The 18,531-nt window shown below is 43.5% G+C and overlaps 1 protein-coding gene across 3 annotated transcripts in view; it reads right to left on the bottom strand.

Moving 5' to 3' along the window:
• The window catches only part of SH3RF1 (SH3 domain containing ring finger 1), a 174,834-nt gene that overhangs the window by 30,248 nt on the left and 126,055 nt on the right, over window positions 1–18,531 (bottom strand). For all 3 annotated transcript variants that reach the window (XR_013813614.1, XM_079773206.1, XM_079773207.1), the window contains exons 5-6: window positions 12,027–12,329; window positions 6,715–6,825 (exon numbers count right to left, since the gene is read on the bottom strand). Coding sequence is in view for 2 of the 3 variants with exons in the window: in XM_079773206.1 (XP_079629332.1) it covers window positions 6,715–6,825; window positions 12,027–12,329 (414 nt within the window). In the remaining variant the exon portion in view is untranslated. The remainder of the gene's footprint in view (window positions 1–6,714; window positions 6,826–12,026; window positions 12,330–18,531) is intronic.

Raw genomic sequence — 18,531 nt, 5'->3', positions numbered from 1 at the left:
CGAAGTTTTACATGGTAGAAGCATGGTTGTGGGGGCAGAAAAACACAGATTCTAACCCAGGCTCAGCCATATAAGGCAGTCCTCGATTCCCCCCTTCGCTAGCGTGAGCACCAGAAAAGAAGTGCTCTCTCAGACTGAATTGCAGGCCACGGACCAGCCACATTTGCTACTGGACACGGTGCGTGGAAAGTTCAGTTACGAGGTGTGAGACCCCTTCTCTTGGGTGCTCTCTCCTCCTCTTGCCCTTTCATGAAACTAGCCCAGACAGTGTTTACACGATCTGGATTTGGCTAAGGACAGAGGACAAGGTCCATTAAGTCTTTTTATTTCTTTTTCTTTTGCTTTGGGTTTAATGTATACAGCAACCAGTAAAATCACCTGTGTCCAGCCTTGGCCCGTGTGATCAGTGGGTAGAGCGTCAGCCCATGTGAAGGGTCATGGGTTCAATTTCCGGTCAAGGAATGCAAGTTGATCCCATGCCCAGTCAGGGTGCATGTGGGAGGCAACCAATCGATGTGTCTCTCTCACATTGATGTTTCTCTCTCTCTTTCCTCCCCCTTCTTTCCCTTCCTTCCACTTTATAAATCAATGAGAAAAATATCCTCAGGTGAAGATTTAAAAAAAAAAAAAAAAGTCTGTCCAGTGAGCTAAATATAAATAGGACTCCAAACTTCAGTAAGAAGTTATTCTCATCAGGATTGAAACTGAAATAAGACCCAGTATCAAAATCCGGACACTTGTAATTAAGTACGGAAATGATATTTCTTCCCTGTTTTGTAGCTTCATACTTCAATTCTAACCCCCATTAAAAGAAATATTTCTTAAAATTTTTTATTTTCATTGAATTTATTGGGGGGACATTGGTTAATAAAATTATATAGGTTTCAGGTGTACAATTCTATAATACATCATCTGTATATTGTATAGTGTGTACCCCATCCAAAGTCAGTTTTCCTTCCGTCACCATTTTTCCCCCTTTGACCTTCTTCTACCCCACCCCCCTTTTCCCTCTGCTAATCACTGTTGTCTGTGTCTATGAAGACTGTGGATTTTTTTGCTTAATCCCTTCACCTTTTCCACCCAGCCCCCCGCAACCCGTCCCCTCTGACAGTTATCAGTCTATTTTCTTTATCTATGAGTCTGTTTCTATGTTGTTTGTTAGTTTATTTTGTTCATTAGATTTCACATATAAGTGAAATCACATGCTACTTGTCTCTCTGACAGACTTATTTCACTTAGTATAACGCTCTCTAGGCCCATCCATGCTGTTACAAAAGGTAAGATTTCCTCCTTTTTTATAGCTAAGTGGTATTCCATTGTGTAAATGTACTACAGCTTTTTATTCATCTACTTATGGACACCTGAGCTGTTTCCAAATCTTAACTATTATAAATAACACTGCAATGAACATAGGGGTTTAAACTGGGGCAAAGACTTATCTATAAAGTGCTTTGCACTGGAGTTTTAGCTACAAGGTCAACGGACAATGAAGGGTTCATTTTCTTTCCAACTGTCCCTTAATGTATGCATCTCCCTCACACACCTCCCAAAATAAAAAAGTGACCGAAGGACAGACTTCAGGCATTTCTAGATCCTTTGGGCAAATACCACTTAATATCCCCCAATCTCATAATGGTTTCTTTGTAAATCTGATTTCTAGTCAACCCACTTTCAACCCTACAAATGGACCTCTCTGAACTGCCTGTCTGTGTACTGGACACAGAAACAAGTGCACTGGCTGGTGATGAAAAAGGCCCAGCTGCTGCTGGGCATGCGCCCACCAGTCAACAGTGTTACCAATTTCAGCAGCATCACCATTGGCACAAGGCAGTGTGTGTACAATCATTTAAGTATTTTACCTTATTTTTTATAGCAATGAGTAGGAAGTAGGAAGGTGAAAGTGCTGATACTAGTGATTAAAAAAAAATAACTTAGGTGTCAGAATCCAATAAAATTAAGATAAAGATGAAAAGGAGTGAGTCTTTCGTCTCAAGTGGATGTTCACTGGAATTAAACCAGTCAACTGTGGGCACAGCTATGAAGAAAAACATTAAAGAATCTACTTTAAAATGCTAGAAGTCAATGCTTAGAAGATTATGTCTAAAGGGGAAGATGGAATTGAGAATTAGAAAAAAATCTCTTGGGGAATGGGATTTCGCTCACAAATTGTGTGTTTGTTGTTCTGCAGTTGATCTGTAAGAAGAGATACCTGTACTAGTTAATTGACTTTGTATAAATTACATAAGGTCTCCAGGCCTTAATATATGGACCTGTGAGGCGGCCTTATAATTAGAACTAGTTTAGGTGCGCTGCCTTTCCTGTGCCGGGAGCACCACAGAAGCTCATAAATGGCAGCTACTGTTGTGATTGGTGAGACTGGGAAGTCCGAGACGGCCTTACTTACTCATCTCTGTGCTGCCGGCACCGGGCTCGGCAGACAGAGATAACAAATCCTCAGTGAGTGTTTCACGAGTGAGAAAACATGCTGTGCCTCCATCCCTTAGAACCGTGGTCGGCAAACTGTGGCTGGCGAGCCACATGCGGCTCTTTGGCCCCTTGAGTGTGGCTCCTCCACAAAATACCACGGCCTGGGCGAGTCTATTTTGAAGAAGTGGCGTTAGAAGAAGTTTAAGTTTAAAAAATTTGGCTCTCAAAAGAAATTTCAATCGTTGTACTGTTGATATTTGGCTCTGTTGACTAATGAGTTTGCCGACCACTGCCTTAGAACAACGAGCAATGGATCCAAAGGCCTCAGTTTCTGAGATGCTGGAGTCCTTTTCTGTTGCTATGACGGTGTTGGCCATATCCTACCCCTCATCCTGATGTTCAGAACTCCTGCCAATTCCAAAGGCTCTACTTCTTCCTCTCAAACTGCCAGCATGGCAGGCCCATCCTTTCACTTCCAGAGGCCTGCCCTGATCCCGTCGACGGCAGTAAATTCTGAGCTATAATGAATTAATCACATATTGGCTCATCTGAGAACCTGACATCATTTACATTTTGTTTACTTTTTTAAACATATTTTTATTGATTTCCAAGAGGAAGGGAGAGGGAGAGATAGAGAGGTAGAAACATCAGTGATGAGAGAAAATTATTCATCGGCTGCCTCCTGCACGCCCCCTACTGGGGATTGAGACCATAACCCAGGCATGTGCCCTGCACGGGAATCGAACCATGACCTCCTGGTTGACAGGTTGACCTTCAACCACTGTCGATCTTCAACCACTGGGACAAACCAGCAAGGCTAATTTTGTATCTTTAAACCGTGTGTGTGTGTGTGTGTGTGTGTGTGTGTGTGTGTGTGTAAGTAAAATAAAAAATAGGGTAACACATTTTTAGAATGTAATCTGTTTATAAGTTGGCTATGGGCTATATATGGCCTTTAATGACCTGGGCACCCTGTGACATCTTACAGTTAAACACCTCTCAGCCAGCACAGAGGGTCAGGGATTATGAATCACTCGTTTAAAAGCTCTCCTGCCACCGTACAGAAGATACACGACTAAGAGCTTCATCCTCCTCCCCTCCAAAAATTAGTTGGAAAAAACCCTCACTACTAATAATAGACTAATGTCTGAATCACATAGATGTAATAACAGTTTGTTCCTAAGATTAGATATTTAACATTTTAACAGTTCCTTGTGAAATGTATGAGACAATATGCTCATAACTTCATTTGGCATAGAAGATTAAAAATGATCAATTCATAGAAAAAGCTTTCATTTTCTATTGTAGTGGGGGTATTTATTACCTATAAATCCACGCCATGAAAAGCATGGTTTCCTCCCTACCAGGCTGCACACTATTGCTGCGATACTGCTCAAAGTCTTGGGAAATACCTCAAATTTCAAAAAGGATACTCGCCATGATTAAGGAGAAATGCAGAGGGTACCTGCTCCTGAGAGTCTTTTCCACTTAAACCCAGCATTTTAAATGCAAAACATTTCTGCCAACCTGCCAGGGGCTTTGAGACCTAGACATCTCCTGGGATGACGGATATGTCTGTTTATAATTCGATTTTCATAAGTGAAATCGGCACAGTAGACATACCATTTAATAAACCTTCCTCTTGCTTAACATGCAAGCTTTCTCATGGAATCCCAGGATGAAATCACTGAATGTGAATTAATTCTTGTATATCCATGCTCTCTTGTGACCCGTCCCTTTGATTGGCCTGACAGTGCACCTCCAGCTAAGAGCGACCGGCCATTTCGTACGTGGTAAAATTTTTAACCCACAAGGGGTGAGACTCAGCTCTGTGTCTTTTCCACTAATTAACTTTTCTAAGATCAGGAAAATCAGGTTTTTTTCCCCCCTGTTACGAAATCAAGTTAGAGGCCCAGCCAGTATGGCTCAGTGATCCTATGAACCAGGAGGTCACAGTTCAATCCCTGGTCAGGGCATATGCCCAAGTTGCAGGCTCGATCCCAGTGTGGGGCGTACAGGAGGTAGCCGACCAATGATTCTCTCTCATCATTGATGTTTTTATCTCTCTCTCCCTCTCCCTTCCTCTCTCTGAAATCAATAAAAAACATTTAAAAAAAGAAAAAAGAAATCAAGTAAGAATTTTCCCATGCAAAGCAGTCATCTGGAATGGGAATACTAACTGGTTGTGCAAGTGTTGGGGTGGGTAGGGAAGGGGGGAAAAGAGGGTCCTCTCCGGAGGTGAGAGGGCAGGATGATTATGGTACTTGGCTCCAATCAAAACACCCAGGTGCTACCAGAATCCCAGGGAAACCCCATGTCGGTAAGTTAACTGAATTTCACCGTCTCCCCAGATGGATTAATGCAACTCACCCTCCCAATCCAAACACTTGTACTGTCAAGGAAGCTATAATGTTCTGGGAACATTTAAAAAAACAAAAACAAAACAACAAAAAAACTACAACTTTAATCTTTAACCAGAACATTATTATTATTTTTTAAGTTTTATTTTACTTATTTTTTTATCTTTTGCTGTTAATCCTCATCCAAGGATAGTTTTTCCACTTATGTTTAGAGAGAGTGGAACATTGCTTGCCTCCCATATGCATCCCAATCGAACCTGCAAACTAGGTACGTATGTGCTCTGACTGGAATCGAACCAGCAACCTTTTGGTGCATGGGACGACGCTCCAACTAATGGAGCCACCGGGCATAACCAGAACATTATTAACTTCCATGTAAAAATAAGAACATGTTTAACTCTATAAAACCTTTTCAAAAGTCTAAGTCAAGCTAGGTAGTAACTGCATTTATTTATATCCCACCTTGTTTCAAAGTCCGTTTTCAATGATTTATAAAATGTATCAAGACAAACATAAAAGAAGAAAAATGGGGCAAAAGGAAACTGAGGACAGTAAAACTAGATGGAGCCAACTTTGACTAATAACGTGGTGAGGTCCCAGCTAGAGAAGGGTACCAATTTGGCTCTAAGCATTCTAGCAGAGGGAAATGTAATCTTTATAACATATATAACATCCACAACCTAAAAATAAACCAGCTGCTTAGAAGCCTCACTATTCCTGGTACGAAGAGCAGAGCAAACCGAATGACAAAATGAACCAGGCCCTCCAAGGCATTCTTATAGAGCAAAGCGGTGGCACATGTCACAGGCCCACCTTGAAACAGTCGAAGAGGTCAATAATAGTCACCCCTCTCTCTCTACATTCTAGGTTCTACCTCTCCGAAGCAGGTACTATTAGTCTTCTTTTACGGGTAGGAACACGGAGGCTTAAAGAGGCCACGTAACTTTTCTTGCTCATAAAACAAGTAAGTGGCTCAACTGGGCTTCCAACCCAGGCCTGTGCCACACCATTTCTCTGGAAGCATCACCACCAGGTGAGCTTGGGCAGAGCAATTTATAGGGGTGGGGCTCACTGGGGACATCTGATTTAGTGATCTTTTCTATCCTCATTCAACTCCGCACTGACAGACACAGTCTGAAAGTATAAGCCCAGGCATTGGCCTGGATGAGAGATGTCTCACAATGGCTGGTTCCTTGCCATTCAATTGCCTGTAATTTCCGGAAACAGGGATTTAACGACCGTGTTTCTGCTACCTGAGGTTGTATTTGCTTGTATCTTCTCCAGAGTGATCTTCGTCTGTGTGTCCCTCTCCCTGGCCTGCCCTCATTCTTCCTATTAATTTCCCCCCTTAAGGATGTTTTAAAGCAATTAGTGCTTAGATTCTGTCTGCAGATGCTATGTTTGCAGAAAGAAAATCAAACGTAATGTAAGGGCTCTTCCAAGGCAGCAGGGACCTCTGGGCAGCCATGGCTATGGTTATACCACAGAAGACAAGAAACGAAAAGGGGAATCGCACATGCAGAGATTTAAAATCGACTTGTCATGTGACTCAAGAAAACCATTTAGCCAGCTTCCTCAGGATTTCTATTAATGTGTTTTTGTAAGAAGTAAGCAAGGTCTAGAAACTCAAAAGAATGAAGGTTAAGCCTTCAGGAAATCAGGATGAACCATGATGAAAATTCAAAGGATTTTACAGAGTTCTAATAGTTTCAGGCCACTGATCCTCACTGTTAAGAACTTGGGCAGACTGCAGGCAAGAGATTCTATTTGTGTGTGTGTGTGAAATTAACAGAGATAACAGATAAAAAATAAGAGACACACCCCACCTAGCATGTGTCATGTAAACTGCAGGTGCTCCGAGGTGGAGTGTGCCAGGTTAACGTAAAAAATCCCTGAGAGAGAAACAGATGGGAGAAACTATACTCACGCCAAGTGCAGCTGTGTAGGGGACATCTGATGGGAATGTGAACGAAGGGCCAGTTGTCACTGGGCTGCTTGGGGGTGGGGTCACAATTAACCCGGTGGTACTTATATGAACCTGTCAAGAAAAAAAAGTTAATAAAAAGGCTATATTTAAAACATTTATTTTTTCAAACTGTATTTTCTTTTTTGGAAGGCAGAATCCCTTTCAGTTTATTCAACACAAATTTACTGCTTACCGAATTTGTATGAAGACACTAGGAACTCACGTGATCAACACTGGCCACTGCAATGTTTTACATGCAGAATTCAACTACGGCTGCCTTTCACAGGAACACGCTGCCTCACCTGGGATGCTACCGCCAACCCAACTGGCTTTTCAGATGGTCAGGCCTTAGCGCCACCAGCCTCCTGGCAATTCCCCTCAAGATCCTGCTGGGTTGGGTTGTGGCTGAATACTCACCTGCCTATCAATATGTTAAATCTATGTGAAATGCCTAAGCTGTTCTGCTATTTTCAGAATCACTTTCATGATTTCTACCTTTCAGTGGGGACACCTAACTAAAATGCAGCTTCCTAGACATGCCTACAGCAGACAATCCCTGATAAAGCCTTTACGGGAATGATGTCAAGTCAAACGCGCTGTTTTCCCAGTGTCTTATCCATGATACCACCTCAGGTTAATTTACTAGAAAGAAACGGAGTTATTCAGGTCAGTTCATGGCCTGCATTTGGTTACTTGATCACTTTCAGTCAAGTTGCACGTAGGTCTGACTGCAGAGTGCAACGGTGTGACTGGATGGTGCAGAACTAGGGACAGGGGCTCCTGCAGAAACTAGGTTTTTCCTTCGCTATTAACCAGTTAACTACCACAATATTTTGAATTTAATTAAAAAAGGTCCGCCGCTTCATCTGTAGACGCTTATGGCGTAACAAATGGTTAAAGAAATGTGCGTGGCTGCTGGTACCTTGTCTTCCCCTGGAAACAATGCTGTACCAAACATGCCAGGCCTTTTGTAATAAAAACTTAATCCCAAACATACTTTCGTCAATTCCCATAAATTCAGAGAAAGATTATCAGGACAAAGAAAAGCTCCGAGATTAGTTACTTCCCGGAGGGCCTGAAGGAACGTTCAGTGTCCCACTGGGTTAGCCCCTGCTGAGGCCGGGAGAATCAGCATCCCAGCATCGAATTATTTTCACCAATAAATCTGTACATGGCATCCATGTCCTTTTAAAACCACCTCGGTGCCTGTCAGCTCAGATTTTGACTGACCGAAGCAGATTCAAGGGGTGCCACTAACAAGGGTTTCTCTTCAAACCCTCATTTTCTCTCTTCTGTGAATCAAAGTCTATTTCTAATCAAATTGTAATGGGAAACACATTGGTTTTTCATTCTTCGAATAAAACCTCACGGCCTGCCGCTACTTTATCCAATAAGTCTTTTATGTACACACTCCCAGGGCATCTGCAAGTGGGCACCACACAGAAGATGGGAGTCTTTCTTAGGAAATGCAATGACGCTCACTTCAAAGTGTGCACCAGTATCCAGGAGCCTTTAAGGGCAGACAAAAACCCGCCCAAAATACAGCTTCCTGGGCCTGACCCTACCAATATCTAAAAAGGACCTCACGATGGACTGACGTTTCCCTAAAAGCCCCAGACTGGGAGTCAGGATAATTAGCTGCTAATAAACTCATGATCTAGGACAAGTAAGGCAGTTCAGGTCTCTGGACCCCCGTGACAAGCTGGACAGAGGTTCCCTAAGGTCTCCGGCAGCAAACGTAGGAGTGAAGCACCGAATTTGAGAATCTTGCCAGCCTCCGTGCAGCATCCTAGCACTGGAGCAAAGGAAGAGGGAATGGTCCCCAAAGAATGACTAAAAGCAGGAGAAAAGTGGCTGAGGGGGTGCGTGTCCAGAATAAATGCCCTGCCTGGGGACAACCTGACTTGACGCTGTCCTCATCCTTTGCTCATGAAACCGCAGATCAGTCTCTCTATTGGGAAGGGCTATGCAGAGAGGAAAGAGGTGGGGAGAGCAAAAGGAAATGAATGGGTGAATGTTCTTGCCTCCCCCGAAGCCACTGGCAATATACTGGTAGACATGCCACAAAAAACTCTCCCTCTTATGAATCACTCCTCCAGCTGGCAGAGGCCAAATAGTACCATGGGTGTGGCCAGAGGAGCAGACAAAATGTCTGGGTTGCTTGCAGCGTCACATGCTTTTACAGGTGTTGTTAGTCACAGACATCTGTGCACATCTGTCCTGATCACCCACCTGGACAGCGGGGCCGATACACAATCTGTCGACTCACATACCGGCAAGTGCAGCCCTCACTCATTAGTCGCCAAGTAAAACAGGAAGCGAGCCCTTTGCTCCTTTCTTCGGCTCACTGCCCATCCTGTCGCCTGGAATTCGGAATTTGCCATCCAGAAACGGGAGGACAAGGACCTAACCACGTGGTGAAAAGGTGAGCTGGAAGCCCCCATCGCTCCAGCACCGACCTGCCTCTATGTGGATCTCACTTGGGTGAGATCACAACCCTCACTTCTTTAGGCCTCTTACTTTGGATTTTTACATAAATGAAACCAAACCTAATTAAGGAAAAGCAAGTATCAGGCCAATAGCAGGAGACATATTCGGCCACGGGCCTCAGTCAACCCTACTGAGAGGTCCTTTTCTGGGGAGAAGAGGAGAGCCCTATTTTAAATGGCCTCCCACGCGCCGTTTTCCCATCTCCACTCATCTCCCTGGCAGGAGAGCGTTTGCTGTCCACATGGGCTACATGTACTCATCGCTCTGTTGTGGACTGCTGTTCCCTCCAATGTACACAGCACCCAGACAGGCGTGTTTTCTGTAAACCTAGGCGGGAGGAGCCAGGCAGCACTTCAAACACCTCCCATCCTCTTCTAGACATAACTTCGCCCCAGGCAACACGCTGCCACGGAAAACAGGAGGAACTGGAACGCGGGAGGCGTGGGGAATGGCTGAAGGGGAAACTGCGTTCAGGGAACAGAGAACCAGCCTCGTTTCCCAAGCTACTCTAACCAAAACAACAGTCGCTCGCCCTTTATCCCTTTACCGTCTCCGTTCCCAGCGCTAGTGTGGCAGCGTCAGGCAAGCTCACACCCGACTGCCATGTTCGCTAGCAAACACATAAACGCTGTATTATCTTCCTTTCTCTTCTAATTTTCTCTACTGCCAGGATTACTGTCTATTCTCTTAAAGCAATTCCCACTGTGAGCTGCCATTATACTTAGCGAACACTTATCTTTTAAGAAAACATCACTGTGAAAATGCTGCTAGGTCACACAATAAAAAACACACTCAAATGATCCTGTTTTCTATTAGTGAATGGCCACCTTGACTAGCCTCCTCCCTCAGAACCTCATTCAAAACCTTCCGTTTGGAATCTCTCCAGAGGAACCTCAGTTGGTACTTGGTGCTCTGATTTAGTCTATTTTTCGGACAGCTAGTTACATGTAAAATAGCACGTGACTCTCTACCCATTATTCAAGTGACTCATTCACTCAACAAATAGTTATTGCGTGCTTACTGTATGTCTGCCATTTGGGACATATCAGTGAACAAAACAAAGACCTCTGCCCTCATCACCCTCATGTTCTAGACCCGTGTGTGTGTGTGTGTGTGTGTGTGTGTGTGTCCTATTTCCCTCCTAAGATCAAAAGTTTCATGGCCCTACTGCCTAAAACACAACAAAACACAATCCCATTCAGAGAATGAAAGCATTTATCTCACAACCTACAGTGTGAATCTAAAGGAGCAAGGTAAAATAAATGAGTCTGAGACAAAAGTAATATTAGCAAGGAATACCAAAAACTGTTGTAAATATTTATTCTGTGGTCCAAAACAGATACTTATTAAACTGTGTAGGTTTCTTGAGGATAAGGACTATATATTTATTGGCTTTTTAAAAAGTTTTATTTATTGATTTTGAGAGAGCCATTGATTTATTGTTCCAGTTATCATGCATTCATTGGTTGATTCTTGTATGTGCCCCTGACCAGGGAGCAAACCCCCAACTTTGGTGTATCGGGATGATTCTCTAACCAACTGAGCTACCTGGGCAGGGCTGTTGGCTTCTTGCTCCTTCCTTCCTTCATCCCTTCCTTTCTTTCTCTTTCTCTCTCTCTCTCTCTCTCTCTCTCTCTCTCTCTCTCTCTCTCTCTCTCTCTCTCTCTCTCCCCCCCTCCCTCTCCTTCTCTCCCTCCCTCCCTCCCTTCCTTCCTTTCCTCTCTCTCCCTTCCTTTCTCTCTCTCTCTCCCTCTTCCTTCCTTCCTTCCTTCCTTCCTTCCTTCCTTCCTTCCTTCCTTCCTTCCTTCCTTCCTTCCTTCCTTCCCTCTCTCTCCCTTCCTCCCCTCCCCTCTCCTTTTTCCCTTTAAGGAAAAACAATTTATTTTATGTGTTTTTTTTAAATTACAGCTATAAATACTATAGAGTAGAATATAAAATCTGCTCATATAAATTTTTAAAATAAAACATGAGACTTGAAAGACATTTCTCCCACTTGTGGCAGGCTACTTTGGACTAGGCTCTCTGGACTTTGGGTTGAAAAGAATACAGCCATCATCTAATTGGATGACTACAGCTGGGCACAGCGGGGCTCATGCTGCAGTCCAGAATTAAGCCTAAAACGGGAAAGTCCTACACCTTATTTTGTTTGGTGTACGCAGTTCCATGAAGAATCTACAATAAGGCACCCAGCAAAGGTTTGTCAAATGATTAAACCAATGTTCCCCATCATCTTGAGCCTTTTTATTAACACAAGAATAATATGTAGCTATTTTTTTAAGACAGTCCAAAGTCTTGATGAATTAATGAGCTTGTAAAAAATGCTAGGCCAATTTCTACCTTAAATGTTTCTTTATGCCCTTTTTCTAGAACTCTGACTAAGAAGCCCAAATACCAAGGTAAGTCACACAGATGTAGGCAACTGCAAACTTCACAAGTTTCAACCACAGAATCTTCAGTTTGGATGGCGATAAAAGTTTTAGTTGGCAAGAACTCCCGAAGCAGCTTTCTGTAAAACTGAGTGTTTAGTGAGACTGATAAGTATTATTTAATTCATCTTGTAATTTCGGATCTTTCCTTTGAAAATGCCTGTGCAGCTCTGGGTGAATATGCTCAAGTCATTTCTCTCTTCTCCATTTTCCCAAAACGAGAAAGGCTTTGCTCCCCAGGAGAGCTACTACCTTCCGAAGGCTACAACAAACAAGATTTTCTGGCTGGTGAACAAACTAGTTCATGACTAGATCATTTTGTGGCCGACCTCTTCTCCCGCCTTTTGGGTGACCTACCTGAGAAGGGGCACTGCAGGAGAGCCCGGACAGCTCGCTGATCCGCGCGGCGGCCGTGGGGTTGCTGGAGCTGATGAGGACAGGGGGGCTGATCTCCATGGAGTGGCGGTTCTGGGACGCCTGGGAGGATTTGTTGGCCATGGTGAGGGACGTGAAGGAGTGCCGCTTTTTGGTGTTTTTCTTGGTGTCGGAGTGCTTTGAGGCAGTGCTGCCCTGAGCTGCTGCCGAGGTGCCTTCTCCAGCATCAGCTCCTGGCCCAGGAGGCTTATCCCATTCTATCAGCTGCTTAGCGGCTGAGTTAAACTGCAAACCAACAAATTAGTTCCAGTTAGGCAATTCTCAAGGACTCACTGACATTTATTTTCAACATGCTTTTGAAAAATCCTCACCCGAGGATACGTTTATTGATTTGAGAGAGGAAGGGAGAGAGAAAAAAAAAAATACTGATACAAGAGAGAAACATCAATTGGTCGCTTCCCATATGTGTGCCAACCGGAAATCAAACCTGAAACCTAGGTATGTGCCCTGACCTGGAATTAAACCCAAAGTCTTTTGGTGTACAGGATGATGCTCCAACCACCTGAGCCACCAGGCCAGGGTTATTTTCAACACATTTTCATCTAAAATTTAACATCACCACTTTGAAGTTTGCATATGCAAGTGGGTATATATTTTTTCCACGTGAGATACTTTTTCTCTCAATACTGGGACGCTAAATCAAGAAGAAATGGTTCAGCCCTAACCGGTTTGCCTCAGTGGATAGAGCGTCAGCCTGCAGACTGAAAGGTCCCAGGTTCGATTCCGGTCAAGGGCATGTACCTTGGTTGTGGGCACATTCCCAGTAGGAGGTGTGCAGGAGGCAGCTGATCGATGTTTCTCTCTCATCAGTGTTTCTAACTCTCTATCCTTCTCCCTTCCTCTCTGTAAAAAAATCAATAAAATACTTTTTTTTAAAAAGAAGAAGAAATGGTTCAATGCAAGACCGACAAGGTTAAGAAACATTTTTTCCAAGAATCTTCAGAATTTTTAAAATTGCCATTAACAGATAAAGATTTATTTTAGTTCACTGATGAAATTTAGAGACGATCAATTAGAAAGGGTATGTTTGTCCAACTGATGACTCTATTGCCCAGCAATGGCTGGGGGTTTGCTGGAAGCAAAACTGAACATCCAAAGGGGCAACTTTTGGGCTTGGTGAAAATGAGCGAGACAATGAAGAACGAAACCAGAGATGTTCACTCATCTACTTCCACATAAATGTGGGGGAGCCTCACAAAATGGTTGGTAAAAACTCCTGATATGTATTTTTTCACATCATCATGTCAGTTATTAAATTTTAAATCGTAAGAGGGTAAGACATGAGATTCACATCCTGTTGGCAAGCTACCTCGCTGTATTTGACAAGTTGCCTGTGTGTGAATGAAGTAATGGCCCAACGGGTGGAAAGCTGTGCACGGGGCTGATAACACCAGCAAGAAAGGAGGGAACCTAAGGGTTTTGTTTTCCCTGCGGTAAAATAAGTTCCGGGGAAGCTCCAGTGAAAACAAGCTGCATATAACTTACCCAGATAATAGAATAATGGGAAAACACCGAGTATTTAACTCTCATGAAACACAGAGATAAAAAATAAACCTTTTAAAGGTCATTTAGGTAATAGGAAAAGTAACAGAGCTTTTCCCACCTCCGCATTGCCTGCTCAGCACTTCACAAATACCTTTTAGGTTAACCAACATCACCAAATGCTATTTTTCACCCACCTAACTGGTTAGGACCACGTCTTTTCATCCTGTTGATGCAAATGTCCTACGAGCCGAATGGGAATCCTGCCGGTCAGCATTTAATTAACAGTGAACTTGCTCTGGCACAAGTGGCTGCTCACAAAGCTGTATTAACTGCAGCTCGATACGCCGTGCTTCTATAGATGATTGCAAATTGATGAACAGTTTGTCCCTGGGTTCCCCCAAGGACTCGAATTCACTGGGCCTGTCTGATCTATAAGTAGTGGGGCACATCTTTTTCAAACAGAAGCAGACCTTTCCTTCAGGCTTCTCGGGCTTCTTCCACGTGACAGCCTGGAACAGTAGGCAGGGATGCCACAGTACCACCCATCAATGCCGGAGGCACCCACGGCAGGAGAAAGAAACCAAGTCTCATTGTGCTACGTGTTTAGGGATGAAGAAGTGAGGTACGTTTAAAGGGTAGTCTTACAATAGCATTACGATGGCATTCAACCAGGAGATCCAGAGTTTACCAATCCCACCTTAGTTTAGCCATCTCCAAGACAATCAAATACCTGAAGGAAGCAATGTAATTGTCTTATTTTTGTGGTGGGAATTGCCCAAACCTCGGTGTGGGATGCTAATAAACCTCAGCAAGCCATGTGGTGGTTGGGTCCTCATTCCTACACAAGCTGGGAAGGAGGAGTCTAAAATCAAAGCAGACAGAAGAGCTACTCCATTCCCCTCATCCCAAACTTATCACCCCAAAGAGACGGCCAGTCCCCCGGTGACGCCAGAGGACAAGGAGTCGGAGAAAGCCTTCTTCCAGTGTAAGCTCATTTGGTCCCCAAGGCACGAATCCTCAAAAGCATGACCTAATCAGTGTGCTAAAACCCACTGATTAGCTCAGCAGCACTTCTGTTGCACTGAACAGAAATAGGGAAGGGACTGAGTTGACTTCCTCCTCACTGAGGCTACAAATATGACTAGAGAAAACTATTCCATCTGCTTGGTATCGTGGCTGAATTCATTCTGAGTCCAATCATAGGCTCCAACAGCAGTGTCTGTATTGAAAAAGCCTGAGATATTACCAGAGTCTAGTTATGGTCATACCTAGCCAAGTACCGGTTATAGTTAATATTGTGCTGATGTTTCAGGTTTCCATATGCTGTGCTCTCATAAAAACATCCGAGAATTAATTATTGTTCCCTATATTTCCTACCGCTTTTCTCAATAGAAAAAAAAAAAAAACTTGCCATGTGGTTTTTTTCTATATCATATACTTTCCATTACAGCAACTACTCTTTGAGCACCTGCTATGTGCCAGATAATGTGCTAGGTGCTGGAGATCTAGAGGTGCAGAGAAATGGTCCCTGACCTTAAGGAGTTTATAAACAGACATAAATAGAACACAAATGCGCTCCATAATTTCCTACGTCTGGCTTCTTTCACTCAACAACATGCTCCCTCCCCACCCCCCCCTTCCCTGGCCCAGGCTTATTCATATTGCTCCATGAATCAGTCATTCTTTTTAACTGCTGTGTAATATTTCATTGTGTGGATATACCATAGTTCATTTATCCACCCTACTGTTGATTTATATTTGGGTTCCCCTTCCCTCCCCTCCTTTCTTCTCTCCTTCCCTCTTCTTTCTTCTACCCCCTCCCCTTCCCATTCTCCTTCCTTCCTTCCTATAGATTTTGGTTATTAACAGCAATGCTGCCATGAATCATCTTGTACATGTCTTTTTGGTGGATATTGAGTATATGTTCAGAAGTGGAACTGCTGGGCCATAGGGTTGGCATGTTTAGAAACACAGAGTCTATGTGCACAAACATGTGTACGCAGGTGGATACACAGTGTGATGCAACTAGCAAACTGCAGGCAGAAGACCACAGGTCTAGGCCCAGCACAGCCATGAACTGTGTGACTGCTCTTGCTGGCAGCTTCCGCATCTATGAACTAAGGAGGTTGGAGCCAGTGATCTTTTTGTCTCTTTTCGCTCCCCACACGGATAATGATCTCACTTTAAACAGCGATCATTTTCCCATTCCATCCCTCCAAATTTCTATTCCTCTAAATAGCCTAGTATAGTTTTCCTGCATTTCATTTTCACACGTGGATGTTGATATTTGTTAGCAGAATGTTGTCGTATTTTAAAATTACTTTAGAGTTCTTCTAAAGCAGCAGAGGTTAGTATTAAGGACAGTATTTGCTGCCTTACAAGTCACAAAGAAAATCATAAAGTGAGGTCTATTTGGTAGAGGCATTAAGTAAATCAGGCGGAAACTTAAAGAGGCTTTTGCTGTAAGTGTGACTTAACCTGGAGTAACAACAGGAAAGCAAGGACCTCACAGCTTTTAATAGGATTTTGTTGAAACATTTGTGAATGTTTGAGCTCAGTAGCATAGCCTTCCCATGGCATTTATCTAGCCGTGACCTTTAGTTTAGGAGTGCACTCATCACCTGCAGAATAAATGTATACACTAACATACCTTCTTCCCAACACTTGGTAAGGAATATCTGATAAGACTTAGGTTGGATACAAGGTAAAATTCAGCACACAGGTGCAAAAAGCATGGTCTAGCTGGATTTGTTGATCTTAGAACTTGGCAAACCTTAAAATTTAGAAAGATTTCATCTTTGAGATTATCAAAAGTATACATGAACATGAAAAAGAAAATACTGACAAAATAATGACAACCACAAGGCAGCTTAAGAAATACCAAAATAATTTTTGTGTATGTGGCTGTCCTCTTTGCTAATGAGAATATGGCCTTTTTAACAATTGGGACTTAAATTTTTTTAAAAAGGGAACAAAAAATTTAATGCGAACTAACTTGAATATTGACTATTTTATATGACGCTATAGAGATAAACCAGACTCTAGTTTTTGAACACTAGAGAATACAAATACACTAGAGTTCCTGGAACCTAACAGTTTTTCAATAAAAGGCAAATAAGGATTTGAAAAAACATATTATAAATGTAATATATTATAAATATAATATATTTCCTATATGGATGCTGTTAAATATCCATCTACTCCACTAATCTTAACAGAGCAGCACACACTCTCCTCGCCTCTAACAGTATCGCGTGAGCTCCTGTTCACATCAGCAGACACAGGTTGACAGTCTGCTGTCCCTCAGTGCACACATGTCATCGTGGAATACAGCCTGGCAAGTCTGGGCAAGCAGATCTTCAGGGAAAACTTCTAAATTGAGATACCATAATGAAAAAAGATTGATAAACTTGGCTCATAATATAAAAATGTATGTATCGCCAACATACATTTTTATTTGAAACTGTTAGATCCAAGTGTAGACTTAGGACATTTTTTTGAAGGATACTATCATACTGAACTCCAAAAAAAGGTCAATTTTCATCACCCCCCATAATGTATAAAAAGGTCCGTTTCCTGTATAGTTAACAGTATTAAGTGTTATCATTAATTTTAAAACTTCTATTAGTTGGAGAGGTAAGAAAACTGTTTTCATTTGTATTTCTCCATTTATTAATGAGATTAAGTGTCTATTTTTTTCCCTAGGATTTGCTTATTCTCATACTTTATCCATATTTCTATTAGATTATTGATATTTTCTTATACATTTATATGTGTTCTTTAGGCATTATATAAATCATTCTCTAACATAATATGAATGCATGTATATATTTATACGAGAGGCCCGGTGCACGAAATTCGTGCACGGAGGGGGGGTGTCCCTCAGCCCAGCCTGTACCCTCTCCAATCTGGGACCCCTCGAGGGATGTCCGACTGCCCATTTAGGCCCGATCCCAGCCCAGTGGGATCGGGCCTAAATGGGCAGTTGGTTATCCCTCTCACAATCCAGGACTGCTGGCTCCCAACTGCTTGCCTGCCTGCCTTCCTGATTGCCCCTAACCGCTTCTGCCTGCCAGCCTGATCACCCCCTAACCACTCCGCTGCTGATGCCTAATTGCTCCCCTGCCAGCCTGTTTGCCCCCAACTTCCCTCCTCTGCCGGCCCAGTCACCCCTAACTGCCCTCCCCTGCAGGGTTGATCGCCTCCAACTTCCCTCCCTTGCAGGCCGGGTGCCTCCCAACTGCCCTCCCCTGGTGGCCATCTTGTGTCCACATGGGGCAGGATCTTTGACCACATGGGGGCAGACATATTGTGTGTTGGAGTGGTGGTCAATCTGCATATTACTCTTTTATTAGATAGGATAGAGGCCTGGTGCAGGAGTGGGGGCCAGCTGGTTTGCCCTGAAGGGTGTCCCAGCTAAGGGTGGGGGTTCCCTTGGGGCATGGGGCAGCCTGAGCAAGGGGCCTGTGGTGGTTTGCAGGCCAGCCACGCCCCCTGGCGACCCAAGCGGAGGCACTGGTATCGGGAATTTATTTACCTTCTACAATTGAAACTTTGTAGCCTGGAGCGGAGCCAAGCCTCCTGCATGCTCCACCGGCAGCCATTTCTGTTTGAGTTAATTCACCTTCTATAATTGAAACTTTGTAGCCTTAAGCAGAGGCCTGAGCCCGGCCAGGGTGTGCGGAAAGCTTTGTTTTTTCTGTTACCGCGGGCAACCCTGGCCTGGTCTCTCCAGCTCCGTGGCTGCCGCCATTCTGTTTGAATTTGTTTACCTTCTATAATTGAAACTTTGTAGCTTGAGTGGAGGCTTAGGCCTGTCAAGGGCAGGCAGAAAGCTTGTTTCCCTCTGTTGCCTGGGAAACCTTGCTCTCGGTGGCTGTAGCCATTTTGGTTCGGTTTATTTGCATACTCGCCCTGATTGGCTTGTGGGCGTGGCTTGGGC

The sequence above is a fragment of the Cnephaeus nilssonii genome (genome assembly GCF_951640355.1).
Source record: "Cnephaeus nilssonii genome assembly, chromosome: 5".
NCBI lineage: Eukaryota > Metazoa > Chordata > Mammalia > Chiroptera > Vespertilionidae > Cnephaeus > Cnephaeus nilssonii.
The sequence above is the reverse complement of the archived record's forward strand: the minus strand, read 5'-3'. Positions and strand labels throughout refer to the sequence as shown.